Source organism: Lepidochelys kempii, chromosome 6 (genome assembly GCF_965140265.1).
Source record: "Lepidochelys kempii isolate rLepKem1 chromosome 6, rLepKem1.hap2, whole genome shotgun sequence".
Taxonomy (NCBI): Eukaryota; Metazoa; Chordata; order Testudines; family Cheloniidae; genus Lepidochelys; species Lepidochelys kempii.
This window is the reverse complement of record NC_133261.1, coordinates 29,929,547-29,944,194: the sequence shown is the minus strand read 5'-3', so window position 1 is coordinate 29,944,194 and position 14,648 is coordinate 29,929,547. Positions and strand designations below refer to the sequence as shown.

Here is a 14,648-nt window from a genome sequence, read left to right as displayed (position 1 = left end):
GTCAAGAACTACAACTATTGCTTTAGTTATTCAAAGCCAGACATCACTAACAATCTACTCTTTTCAGACCTTTCCAAACTGTACTGCTAATTTTTAAGCATTTTCTAAATGAATCTTCTTAGGCAGAAAAGACTTTCCTTGAAAGAGATGCAGGTCTTTAACCTCATGTTGGCTCAATTTACCCATCTAAAAAAGCAGGGACAAAAATACTTACCTACCTGACAAATTGCTGGGAAGTTTAATCAACATTTGTTAGAGGGTGTGAGGTCCTCTCTTGAAAAGTTCAAGTATTACTTCCTTTGCAGAGATATTACATACAGATGAATTAAGATATATTTCTCAAAACAAATCTTCAGACTACTTAGTAAAACATTATATGAGTGACAAAGTGAAACTCTCGTGGATCAGAATTAATTGTGTGCACTGGGCTAGCCATATTAAAGTTATGAAATCATACAATGATATTAGAGATCGCTAGTGAACTTCAAATAACTAAAGCTTAGATGAGAACAAGTCACAGTCATACAGTTTAAGGTGGGAAGGGACAGCCAGATCATCTAGTCTGACCTCCTGCATATCATAGGCCACCATCACCACCCAGCACCTGAACACTAAACCCAACAACAAAAATTTGACAAAAATTTTACAGCCCATAAGTGACTAGACTATTATGTGTCACAAACAGAGAACAGGAAAGACCGAGGTGTACCAGTGTCCGAGGCTCCTGAAATAAGATGGAAATAATCAATTATGTGAGATTATATTTAGATAAACCTGGCAAGTGACCCAAATTCACATGCTGCTAAGGAAGACAAAAATCCCCCAAGGCCACTGACAATATAACCTGTAGGGAAATTCCGCCTGATCCCACATATAGCAATCGATTAGACCCTGAACATGTGAGCAAAAACCAGCAAACCACGCACCTGAGAGAGAGAATGTTTGGTGCCACCCCAGAGTCCTGGCCCTCCCCGTCCAGTATCCTATCTCCAGTCCTGGTTATCCCTGAGGCTTCAGAGGAAGGTAATAATAAAAAAAAAACACTCCCAGAATACATGAGGGGGCAGCGGCTGGCAGGAAATCCCTTTCCGATCCCCTGCCAGTGGCTGACTAAAACCCTGAAGCATGAGCTTTTAGGAACATAAGACATAAACCAGAAGTGAACCCAAGGGCTCTCAAGCCTTAACTCCCTACATCACAATCAACGCTGTCATACAATTACACGCATAAATTTCTCCAGCGCTTTCTTAAAACTCATTGAGTTGGTTGCCCCCACAACTCCTACTGGGATGCTGTTCCCATCCCTCTGATCCATTTATTATTGCACCAAAGTTGTCCTTTAGCTAAAACAGCTCTTCATCCTCCCTTGTATTGACCCCACTAAGGCATTCATAGTGAACAATCATATTGCAGGTCACTCAATGAGGAGGTCACTTTCTCTCCATGTTACAACACCCATTATTTAACCTGCAGGCGAACTGTTAACATAGAAAGAGCTCAGTACCTAAGAGTGTCTGCAGCACATCTTCTGAGACAGATAAATGATACCTATCATAGAATATTAGGGTTGGAAGAGACTTCAGGAGGTCATCTAGTCCCTTGCTCGAAGCAGGACCAACACCAACTAAATCATCCCAGCCAGGGCTTTGTCAAGCTGGGCCTTAAAAACCTCTAAGGATGGAGATTCCACCATCTTCCTAGGTAACCCATTCCAGTGCTTCACCACCCTCCTAATGAAATAGTGTATCCTAATAGCAAACCTAGACCTCCCCCACTGCAACTTGAGACCATTGCTCCTTGTTCTGTCATCTGACACCACTGAGAACAGCCAAGCTCCATCCTCTTTGGAACCCCACTTCCGGTACTTGAAGGCTGCTATCAAATCCCTCCTCACTCTTCTCTTCTGCAGACTAAACAATCCCAGTTCCCTCAGCCTCTCCTCGTAAGTCATGTGCTCCAGCCCACTGATCATATTCATTGCCCTTTGCTGGACTCTCTCCAATTTGTCCACATCCTTTCTGGAGTGGGGGGCTGAAAACTGGACTCAATACTCCAGGTGTAGCCTCACCACTGCCGAATAGAGGGGAATAATCACTTCCCTCAATCTGCTGACAGTGTTCCTACTAATGCAGCCCAATATGCCTTTAGCCTTCTTGGCAACAAAGGCACACTACTGAATCATATCCAGCTTCTCATCCACTGTAATCCCCAGGTCCTTTTCTGCAGAACTCCTGCTTAGCCAGTCGGTCCCCAGCTTGTAGCGGTGCATGGGATTCTTCCATCCTAAGTGAAGAACTCTGCACTTGTCCTTGTTGAACCTCATGAGATTTCTTTTGGCCCAATCCTCCAATTTGTCTAGGTCACTCTCGACCCTATCCCTATCCTCCAGCATATCTACCTCTCCCCCAGCTGTCATCTGCGAATTTGCTGAGGGTGCAATCCATCCCATCATCCAGATCATTAATAAAGATGTTGAACAAAACCAGCCCTGGGGCACTCCACTTGATACCGGCTGCCAACTAGACATCGAGCCATTGATCACTACCCGTTGAGCCCGACAATCTAGTCAGCTTTCTATCTACCTTATAGTCCATTTATCCAATCCATACTTCTTTAACTTGCTGGGAAGAATACTGTGGGAGACCGTTATCAAAAGCTTTGCTAAAGTCAAGATATATCATGTCCACTGCTTTCCCAATATCCACAGAGCCAGTTATCTCATCATAGAAGGCAATCAGGTTGGTCAGGCATGACTTGCCCTTAGTGAATCAATGTTGACTGTTCCTGATCACTTTCCTCTCCTCCAAGTGCTTCAAAATGGTTTCCTTGAAGATCTACTCCATGAGTTTTCCAGGGACTGAGGTGAGGCTGTAGTTCCTCAGGTTCTCCTTCTTCCCTTTTTTAAAGATGGGTACCATATTTGCCTTTTTCCAATCATCCGGGACCTCCCCCGATCGCCATGAGTTTTCAAAAATAACGGGCAATGGCTCTGCAATCACATCAGCCAATTCCCTCAGCATCCTCGGATGCATTAGATCTGGACCAATCATGCACGTCAATCAGTTTTGTAAGGTCACTGAACAGCCAATTCTTTCTGTAAACTGTGTTCGCAATGGAATCCCCTGCAGCCTCCTTGTCCTCAGCATCACTAGAAGGGGGCGAAGGATTCCGGTCCATTTTTCAGAAATCCAGCAAGATCTTTCCAGCAATCCTGATTCTCTAGAAACAGAGATGACCAGGCAGTGACTCCAGGCAAGAGCCAGCAGCATCCCTGTCCCCACCAAACCATGGGAGGGTCCCCCACAGCCACAACCTGTGTCCCCTTCCCCACCACAGCATGAACTCCTTATCCCACATAGCACTGATTCCTCCTTCCATCCCATCTACTCTCTCTAAACCCAGGTCCCTACCCCACCTGGACACCCCCTGTACAGGGCACCGGCTCCCCTGACCTCCACCCATGTACCTAGACTCCACAGCACACACGACCCACGGGGAACAGGCTTCCCCGTCCCATGTACCCAGACCACACACACCATAAGGAGCACCAGCTCCTCCACCCCAGGTACACAGGCCTTACAGCACACACCCCCCAAGAAGTACCGATTCCCCCACCCTACCCAGGCAGCCACTGGGTCTGGGAGTGCCGGGCCGGGGCAAGTGACTCCGCCCATCGCCTGGCGAGGCAGAGGCATGGTGTGTGGCGGGGGGCACCCGGAGCAAGCGCAGTCCGCTCCCTCCACTCCTGCTTGGGGGCTCAGCTCCTCACGCCGCTGTGGGGATGGGAGCAGCTTCTGAATCAGCCCCAGCTGGACTCGCTGCTCAGCTGCACAAGCCCACCCGCATCTAAAGGCCCTTCCCCCAGCCTTGTGCAAGGGACCACTGGACCCGGGATCCAAATGAATTCTTGGGACAACTAAGGAATAACAGGGACAGGAGAGGAGGCCACAGGTTCAGAACTAGGGATCCAGAGGGCGACACCAAGCAGAGAACCCCAGACAGCACCTATTGCTCCTAAAAGCTGCCTAAGGAGCCAGCAGACGCTGCCCAGAGGAACTCTGCCCGGATGTGTGAGACCAGGGAGGAGTGGAAATAGGCCCCACAGTAACAGAGTACTCCCTTGTCTAGCATCCTCATCCTGGTGTTGTAAATGGACACTTTGCCAGTACCAGGAGGAGGTTGATGACGAGGTCTCATTCATAAGGCCACAGAAAGGGCGTGACTATATGACGAGAGGTGGGGAAAAGTGCATCCAGAACCACAACAGGAGGTTCTGGAGGAGCCAGAATAGGGACTGCAACCTGGCACATACGAGATAAGCATGCGCTGGGTTCTGCCTCATGCCACAAAAGGGTAGATGTCAGGAATGGGGGTGAACCATGCCAGGTACACCCCCGTGCTCCTGGCTCCATGAAGGAGCCGCCAACCGGTATCCCCAGTGGGATGTTGGACAGAGGTGGAAAAGAGTCTGGCCCACCAGGGTTCCTCACTGTCTACAGGTGGTAAGCAGTCCTGCCACTTGGCATCGGGGTGGGACACGAGGGTGAGGAAATTAAATGTGTGGAGCACGAACGTGTATAGTTGTTCCTGTGGTGTGGTTCAGCAGCGAACCAGTTGCAGGGCACACAGCCAAGTCGAAGTATAAACGGGAGGGTGCCAAGGGACTCACAGGTCAGGGGCCTGATGAAAAGGTCCGGAGGGTCAGGGGTGAGCAGGGAGCACTCTCCCAGAGGACCCACTCACGGAAAATCTGAGAGGTGGGCAAGAAGGATGCCCCCACCTCCTGGAGTACGTGCAGGATCTGAAGGATGGAGAGCCCCCTGCACTGACCGGCACTCGGGGATCCACCCAGTGCCTGCTGTCATAGTCCAGGAAGTGTCTGATTCTGGTGGTTTCTGCCAGGACCAGCCTCCAGCGCACCGAGGGGGACTCTGCCACTGCACACGAAGGTGGGGGTTGTGTAGCAGGGGCACCCCGAGAAGGTCCACGCCCTCGGTGGCCACAACGGACCCAGTTGCAGAGAACAGCTTCCAGGTCCGGAGCAGGCAGAGGTGCAGCTTGGAGACAACTCGCTGAAGACCCCTTGGATGGAGAAAAAAAGAGCTGCCAGTCGTCTCGGGGCCCTCGGAGGCGGCGGATTATTGAAACAGGCTCCCCCGCACCGCCATGTACCCAGAGCCCACAGCGCGTAGACTCCACGGGGCACCGGCTCCCCCGGCCGCCCAGGCAGCCGCTGGTCTGGGAGGGCCGGGCCGGGGCAGTCGACTCCGACCAATGCCTCGCAAGGCAGGGGCGCAACGTGGGCTGTACCCGGAGCAAGTCGCGGCCCGCTCCCTCCTCCCCTCCCCGGGGGCTCGACCCCTCACGCCGCTGCGGGAACGGGAGCGGCTCCTGCATCGGCCCCAGCTGCTCAGCCCCGCAAGGGGCCGGATCCCGCCGCACGCGGCTCACCCGGCCAGGGGGGCTCAGCGCTCTCCGCCGCGCGGCTGCTGGGCCCAACCCCAACAACCCTGCCCCGCGGCCAGCCAGAGAGAGATAGAAAGCACCTCAGCCGCCCCACAGCGCCCCCTGCAGCCCGGCCTCCCACAGACAGACAGCGCCTCAGCCGCCCCACAGTGCCCCCTGCAGCCCGGCCTCCCACAGACAGACAGCGCCTCAGCCGCCCCACAGCGCCCCCTGCAGCCCGGCCTCCCACAGACAGACAGCGCCTCACCCGCCCCACAGCGCCCCCTGCAGCCCTGCTTCCCACCGACAGACAGCGCCTCAGCCGCCCCACAGCGCCCGCTGCAGCCCGGCCTCCCACAGACAGACAGCGCCTCAGCCGCCCCACAGCGCCCCCTGCAGCCCGGCCTCCCACAAACAGACAGCGCCTCAGCCGCCCCACAGCGCCCCCTGCAGCACGGCCTCCCACAGACAGACAGCGCCTCAGCCGCCCCACAGCGCCCCCTGCAGCCCGGCCTCCCACAGACAGACAGCGGCTCAGCCGCCCCACAGCGCCGCCTGCAGCCCTGCCTCCCACAGACAGACAGCGCCTCAGCCGCCCCACAGCGCCCCCTGCAGCCCGGCCTCCCACAGACAGACAGCGCCTCAGCCGCCCCACAGCGTCCCCTGCAGTCTGGCCTCCCACAGACAGACAGCGGCTCAGCCGCCCCACAGCGCCGCCTGCAGCCCGGCCTCCCACAGACAGACAGCGCCTCAGCCGCCCCACAGCGCCCCCTGCAGCCCGGCCTCCCACAGACAGACAGCGCCTCAGCCGCCCCACAGCGCCCCCTGCAGCCCGGCCTCCCACAGACAGACAGCGCCTCAGCCGCCCCACAGCGCCCCCCTGCAGCCCTGCCTCCCACAGACAGACAGCGCCTCACCCACCCCACAGCACCCCCTGCCTCCAACAAATTGTAAGATTTGAAGCCTATTGACTATGCACTTTTACCATAAAAATTGAGGAAAGGCCTAAAAAATTATTTGAGCAAAGTCATGCTAAGAACCCCCCACTGCATGCTGCTAAATTCTTTGATCTTTTGATCAAGAGTGGGACTAGGGGTAATTAGTGTTGTTGCAGCTGTGTTGCTCCCTGAATATTAGACACACAAGGTGGGTGAGGTAATAATGTCTATTTTTGGACCAACTTCTGTTGGGGAGAGAGACAAGCTTCCGATCTGCACAGAGCTCTTCCTCAGGACTGTTAGGCTGACATGAAGAAGGGATGGGTCACTACAAAAACTAATTTCCCTGTACTAAGTTCACTCTACTGTTACTTACACCTTCCTGTCAACTGTTTGAAATGGGCCACCCTGATTACTTTGGCCTCATTACCACTACAAAAGTGATTTTTCCTCCCTTGGTATTCTATTGTTGAGAATAGCCCACTTCCACTTCAATTGAATTGTCTCATTAGCACTGACCCCCCCCCGCATTTGGTAAGGCAACTCTCATCTTTGCATGTACTGTGTATATACCTGCCTCCTGTATTTTCCACTCCATGCATCTGATGAAGTAGGTTTTAGCCCACGAAAGCTTATGCCCAAATAAATGTGTTAGTCTCGAAGGTGCCACAAGTACTCCTCGTTGGTTTTGCTGACACAGACTAACACAGCTACCACTCTGAAAGCCAAGATTCCTCTGACCTCAGACAGAACAGAGGTTCTACCCACCTGACAACAATAAATATATACTTTTAAAACTTAAGCACCATCACTGCTTATTAAAGTGGACCCAGACTCCCAGCCCCATAGAAAATGTGTTTTCATCTTTTCATTTAAAATGTTAACTTTCCTCCTGACCTGCCCCACAAATTTCTGTTTTTGCCATGATACCTAAACCTTTGCAGGGTGGTTTTTATGCCCCCAACTAATTAGCCAGGTAGGATGGTCTTATGGTTAGAGAACTGGACTCCATTCCTAGCTCTGCTATAGACTCCCCTGTGATGTTAGGCCAGTCAATTAACATCTCTCAGATCCCTGGGGACAACACTAAAAAGGAGAATTTTCATAATGGATCACAATAGTCCAGTAGCCTGTCTGTGACAGTGGCCAGTGCCCGCTGCTTCACAGGAATACGCAACAAATCAAGTAAAGAACAATCGTTAAATAATCTGGAAGAATCTTCCAAATCCCGGGCAGTTAAGGGTTACCTTTGGCCCCAAATCATGAAGGTTTGTATGTATATTGCTTTTTATCCTTTCTAATGTAGCTGAGGGTGTTTGTTCATTCACTGAGAGCTTCAGAAATTTAAGGTTTTATTTATTGTGGTTTTGCACAGCTGGTAGAAAAATGGAACCATTGTAAAGTATTACAGGCTGCATTAGTATTTCGAGGGAAGGCCCTCTGGTCTGTAGCGGTTTGGGTCTCCTCCACTTCTGCCCCATGCATTTGCCTCCTGGTCTTGACGTGTGTCTTCGGCTCCTCTGCCGCTAACGTCACTCTGCCAACCTTCCCTAGCATCACTGGAAAGAGGAAACAAAGATTATTTTAGACAGTTTATTATTAAATCTCAATAACTAAATTATTTACTTTTCAGTTTTTCCCCAGTTTAATCCCTACTTTTCCATGAAACTGAGGACACGCACAAATACCTCACCAACAGAAGTTATTCTAATAAAATACATTAGCTCGCCTACCTTGTCTCTCACACACACAGACACAAATCTTAGCCTGTCTGTGAGTAGCATCGGTCATCCCAGAAGTGCATCAGTCCAGCAGTTGTGAATTAAAAAGCTTTCCCATTACTTGCCTCCACTAAGTTCTGCCCACTCCTCATAAGCTCCTTTGTATCACAGTCATCACGTTCAACAGCAATATTTTAAAACAATCCTCATTAGAGGACTGTAAATGAACCATTGATCATAGTTTTCTTGGATGAAATACCCAGAGCAATATGTATCAGTTTAAGATTAAAGTGAGGTCCTGCAATTATTTAAGTTTTAAAAGCCCTGTGGTGAACACATCAGCCTCCTGGCACAAAGTAATGAGATCTGATATCAGAATATATCTAAATAGATCAGTTCAGAAATCACCTTTACAACTCATGAATGGGCATGGTCTTCACACTTAGCCAGTTCAGAGGTTAAATAAAAATGTTCTCGCTTTGAACAGGACAATAACTAGTTATGAATTACAATGTACTTCATAGTTATTTGATTGCATAGCTCTTTATTGACATTTAACTCATAATCCAAGTGGAATCCATTACCTAATAACTTTTGCTGCCCATTTACCGCCGGGCCCTCTTTGGGCAGCATCATAATTCCCACGAGCATGGAAATATTTATCTGAATTTTTATAATTCGCCTCCCTCATGTCGCGGTATGCACGCCACATATCCCCAGCGCCTGGAGAAGAGAGAAAGGATTATAGAGACGCTGCAAAATTTAAAAACAACACTTTGAGGTTATTCCACCCACAGTCCTCTGAAGTCGTCAAGCACCATTCTTCTCACTTCCCCACTGTGGCTTCCAAGTATAGTACTTCTAGAGAAGGCAGAAAGGCTCCTATATATCGCTAAGTAAACTCTGATTTTTTTGAAAAAGAAAAGGAGTACTTGTGGCACCTTAGAGACTAACCAATTTATTTGAGCATAAGCTTTCGTGAGCTACAGCTCACTTCATCGGATGCATACTGTGGAAACTGCAGAAGACATTATATACACAGAGACCATGAAACAATACCCCCTCCCACCCCACTCTCCTGCTGGTAATAGCTTATCTAAAGTGATCACTCTCCTTACAATGTGTATGATAATCAAGTTGGGCCATTTCCAGCACAAATCCAGGTTCTCACCCCCCACCCCCATACACACACAAACTCACTCTCCTGCTGGTAATAGTTCATCCAAAGTGACCACTCTCCCTACAATGTGTATGATAATCAAGGTGGGCCATTTCCAGCATAAATCCAAGATTAACCAGAACGTCTTGGGGGGGGGGGTAGGAAAAAACAAGGGGAAATAGGCTACCTTGCATAATGACTTAGCCACTCCCAGTCTCTATTTAAGCCTAAATTAATAGTATCCAATTTGCAAATGAATTCCAATTCAGCAGTTTCTCGCTGGAGTCTGGATTTGAAGTTTTTTTGTTTTGAGATAACGACCTTCATGTCTGTAATTGCGTGACCAGAGAGATTGAAGTGTTCTCCGACTGGTTTATGAATGTTATAATTCTTGACATCTGATTTGTGTCCATTTATTCTTTTACGTAGAGACTGTCCAGTTTGACCAATGTAAATGGCAGAGGGGCATTGCTGGCACATGATGGCATATATCACATTGGTGGATGTGCAGGTGAACGAGCCTCTAATAGTGTGGCTGATGTTATTAGGCCCTGTGATGGTGTCCCCTGAAGAGATATGTGGGCACAGTTGGCAATGGGCTTTGTTGCCCAAAAATGGCCCACCTTGATTATCATGCACATTGTAGGGAGAGTGGTCACTTTAGATAAGCTATTCCCAGCGAGGAGAGTGGGGTGGGAGGAGGTATTGTTTCATGGCCTCTGTGTATATAATGTCTTCTGCAGTTTCTACAGTATGCATCCGATGAAGTGAGCTGTAGCTCACGAAAGCTTATGCTCAAATAAATTGGTTAGTCTCTAAGGTGCCACAAGTACTCCTTTTCTTTTTGCGAATACAGACTAACACGGCTGTTCCTCTGAAATCTGATTTTTTTGGTTCAGTGGAAGATCTGAGAAATCCAAAAAAGAAAGACTGTTGAGTTACAAACCAAAACTGATTTGTTAGAGTTTTTCTCATCAGAATGAAAAAAAAATTGTTCAGGTTGATTTGAATAGACATTTCTGCAGCAAAATGTCAGAACAGGTCACTGTGAAAATTATCAGTTTTGAAATTATTTTTGACCAAAATTTGCCAAAAGTTGCAGTGTCCCCCTGAAATGCATTTTTTGGTTAATTTAATATTTGCCAAAAAAAATTGCCCAACTTTCTTTGGTACCCAGGACTCCCATTAGAGATACATGGATTTGCAGCTATTTATGCTATTGTATTAGCTGAAGCTTCCACCAGGTCACATCTTTGGAAGAGGAAATGAAAGGGAGTTCCCTTGAGAAGGATCTCATAAAAACATGGAATCTCAACAAAACTCTGTTGTAATATCTTTGGGGAATTCTTTAGGGACAAAGAAACCCTCAAATTTCTCTCAGTGCTCTTTTAAGACTCACCAGGACAATGGAGTAGAGCTATGATTTAGAAACATGATTTAGGAATAAGGGAAGTTCAGCACCTTGCAGAAGATGCTCATTCCTGTAGTGCTGAATCAGGACCCAAGTTATCTGACCCCAGAAACATTTCCAGGAAGGGGAAGGAAAGCTTCTGAAAATATTCAACCAACATTTACAGTATATTAGATTTCCTTTACTGAGAATTGGCATACACCTCTCACAAAACCAAGAACAAACATATAAAAGGTACCCATTAGTTCTCAAATGTATTAATATGCCTCCAGATTTTACTAGACCCACTGAGATCCACATCAGGAAAGTGCAGAAGTTAAAGTCACAACATGGTCAGCTGGGTGCACAGGTTGCAGTTAAACATCTTGCTAAATGTTAAGTGAATCTTGTCTGGTGAAAATATCTGTTTAGTTATGATCCATAATTTGTACTATCTATGGCCCATACCTGCCATCTGATTGGCTCTGGTTCAGCAGCCTTGTGCTTGGACTCCCAATGAGGGACCTAAAACTGCATCACTTTAAGGGATCATGAAAAAATTCTAATGTATCTTTTTGTGAAGAACTGAGTAAATTTCTTATTTATCAGAAATTGGTCTAGAACTCCTGTCTTCAGCTTGGCTTTGTGGGGTTTTTATTCTTTTATGAATTTTTTTAATATGTACACCATGCTGAGGACAGTTTTGATGAAGAACAAACAGTTAGTAAAAAGCATACCTCGATAAGCATCCCTTATGAATGATCCAGCATCAGTGAACCAGTTCTGGGCACTGACACATAGTACCAGGGACAACAACAACATGCAGTTGTAGAACTTCATAGTTCACTTCTTTAGGCTGTAATAGAAGGAGAATATACGTCAGAAAACTGGTCAATCTTTTAAAGACTCCAGACATAATGTAAATTTCTCTTATATCTGCTTTGGAACAGGTACATGGATCTTCAGGGTCACACACAATTCAGAAGAGTTCCAAAAGTGATGATTTCAACTCAGAAAAATGAAATGCCCTCTGCCATCACAGCACCGGGCTGGGACATAACTTGTAAATATAGAAGTTTTTGTTTCCGCTTAAGTTTTTACATCATAAAAATCACCAGTTCTAAGACAAAAATTGAATACACAACAAGGTAAAGTGGTACAAATATGAAGTTTCCATATGGAATGAAACTTACCACTGCTGTATTGCAAAGCCCCGGAAAAATGGAGTCCTTTCTGATGGATTCTCACAAGAAAAATGGTACTATATTTATAGGAAGCCTTATCTCAAAGAGCAAATGGGAAATAATTAACAGAAACCTGACTAAATTCAAATTGGGCAATTCTTTGCTTGTTGAATGCAAACAAACATTGCTTCTGTTGGGAATTTACTGCAGTAAATTCCCTTATTTCTTCTTGAGCCTTCCTGATTTCAATTTGTCACGGTCTGTATTGTCTATTTATCCAACGATCAATTACTTAACCAGTGCCTAATATGATGAAATGTCCATCATTTACTGGAAGTCAGGCAGCCACTTTTTCTGACTTGCTTCTAATTTTTTGGAATGACTGAAATGAGTGAAATATTTTATGTGAGATTTTTATGCCGAAGTTTTAAGTAATCATCTTGCATGTACGATAGACACCAAATCAGTTTTATCCTCATCTGTAATTGTAATTAGGGGTTCACACAAGAGATGCCACAGGTAGCTGGAGAAGCCTTTGCCATCAGCTTATAGGGGCATGAACCATCTTTTTGTACTGTTGGTACAGTACCTAGCCAATGGGTCCTGCTCCATGACTTGGGCTCCAAGAGGCTATGGTAATAGAAATCAATAATAAAACAAATGACCAGAGCTGGTCAGAAATGGGATGTCATCTTTGTAGACATTTTCATTTTTTCCCTTTTAAATTTAGATGGAAACTTGTCAAAATTTTGAACAACATCAACGAGCTTTGATTACCACCATTATGACCTCAAAAGGGAGAGGTTAATTTGTCTGAATAGCGGTTAACTTATTGTGTAGCTGTTGGTAAGATCTAAGCCATAAGCTAGGTGCAGTTATATGAAGAGTTATAAAAATATCTTTTAATTCAAAATATTACCAGTGGATTGGAATAATCAGCTCTATCTGGAATTCAGGGTACTTTGTGAAGTGTTTTCATTTTTGATAAATAACAATCTGAACTATCAAAATTGTATTTAAATGAAGTAAATACGGTTTACATTCTCAGATCAGTGCATGGGCGATAATATGTAAAACTCCTTTTGATTCTAGCTGGAAAGATGCAGGTAAATATCTGCTAGTTCTGGTCAGACTTTGCCCTCTAAAGTTTGTAAACTAAACAGCAGATCTTGTAAATGGTCAGTGTGGTTCTTATGGGAATGTAATCTGAATAAAGTCATCATGATTGGGAAAGTGTTGTGAAACCAGTGCTAAATCAGTCCCGCTCACTAGCCCAACAGCATGCTATGACTTGTAAACACAACAGACCGTAGCTGTATTGTCCATGCTCAATGCTCTGTTGACCAATCTGGTTTTGAGCTTCCTGGAAGCTTTTGGAAGTGTCTACATTCAACAGTAACAGCCTTGACAGCAAAATGACATGTTAGGCTGAATCGTGTAATTTTATTTTAATCTTACTCATTTTATTCCCATGAGCATCTACACTTTTCTAGACAAACTCCAACTAGTTCTTTAAAAAAGGGAAGGATAACTCCTAGGTCGTGTTATCCTGGAGAGCATTTACTACTTGTAGTAACAAAGCTGCAGAGATTGAGAAGCTCAGTAGTCCCTGAACTACAACTGCATTTTCCCCTAGATGAACTGAACTATGGTAAATCTCCACCTTTGATACCTGGAATTGGAAATAATTCTGGTTTCAAGGGGCAGGAGAGAGCCACTTTGTTTCCTAAATTATGTGACTCCATCTTTTTGAAAACCTTGCTGTAATGCATTAGTTTTTCAGACCCTCTATGATCTGCCTACCAGAGACATTGCACATCATCATTTAAAGTAGCGGTGGGTTGTATAGCTGGAGCTCTCCTAACAGCGGTATTTAAGGTTATCGAAATGTTTCCTTTAGCCCTCTTTTCATTCACTCAACATTCTGAAAACACTCAAGCTTCTGGACTGAAATTTTACAGGCCTGGTCTACATCCAAAAAGAAACATTTTTTAAAAAATTTGAAATGAAAATCGATTCTGTACATTTTGTCCTTTTGTAACAAAAAAGCTTGAAGGGCAATATGACTGGAGTGAACATTTGGTAAGAAAAAAGGAAGTTCCTTGTAACAATACTTTGTATTTGGCAGGCATGAGGGTTTAAGCATCTCACCTTATCTTTAAACACTGATTGGTCTGATGTTTTGGCCCTTTTTAACGGATTTCTTAAGGAAGAGTATGCTGCTGTGGCTAAGTTTGCCATGCAGCATGCCAGGCAACTACCTTAGGACCTGCACAGTTAGAAGTGCAAGCAGTATGAAGCAGAGTGCTGGGAATTTACAATATCATGCAGACAGCCCTTTAATATTCCTCAATCTTAAAAGCTTCATGTATTCCGAGTATAAAGTTGTCCATTCAGTAATGTGCATAATTCAGTGAAATTTAGGGTTGTTCTTACAGAATATGATTTCTTTTAAAAGCTTAAATGCCATAGCTTTCTAATGTTCTTAAACCTACACAGGCAAAAATCAGATTCCACAGCTGTTTGCATTGCAGTGTACATAATCACATCGTTGAAAACACTCTCAAAGAATGCAATTATTTCTACAATCTTGTAGGAGGAGCAGAGAGTGATGTAGGGCCCTGGCCTTATTAGCTGTACATCTTGTGTATAAACTATTTTCACAAACTGCATCTGTGACTTACGGATTGTACACAGTGATATAAGTGTCACACAGGTGTCTAAGGCCATCAGAAAAAATGGCATAATATACAGTGTTACCAAAAGTTGGACAAAGTATTTGAGGGCGATATAGCGATGCATACATGCACA

The 14,648-nt window shown here is 45.9% G+C and overlaps 1 protein-coding gene across 4 annotated transcripts in view; it reads right to left on the bottom strand.

Annotated features, from left to right (window-relative positions):
* Nucleotides 1-14,648, bottom strand: part of LOC140912629 (serum amyloid A protein-like) — a 59,048-nt gene that overhangs the window by 133 nt on the left and 44,267 nt on the right. The window contains exons 1-4 of one of the 4 annotated variants that reach the window (XM_073347323.1): nucleotides 11,391-11,471; nucleotides 10,663-10,813; nucleotides 8,689-8,827; nucleotides 7,738-7,942 (exon numbers count right to left, since the gene is read on the bottom strand). The exons of 1 other annotated variant lie outside the window; for it this stretch is intronic. In XM_073347323.1, the coding sequence (XP_073203424.1) occupies nucleotides 7,801-7,942; nucleotides 8,689-8,816 (270 nt within the window). In that variant the 5' untranslated portion in view covers nucleotides 8,817-8,827; nucleotides 10,663-10,813; nucleotides 11,391-11,471 and the 3' untranslated portion in view covers nucleotides 7,738-7,800. Of the gene's footprint in view, nucleotides 1-7,737; nucleotides 7,943-8,688; nucleotides 8,828-10,662; nucleotides 10,814-11,390; nucleotides 11,510-14,648 lie in introns of those variants that run through there. 2 more of the 4 variants (XM_073347322.1, XM_073347321.1) reach the window with 2 other exon arrangements.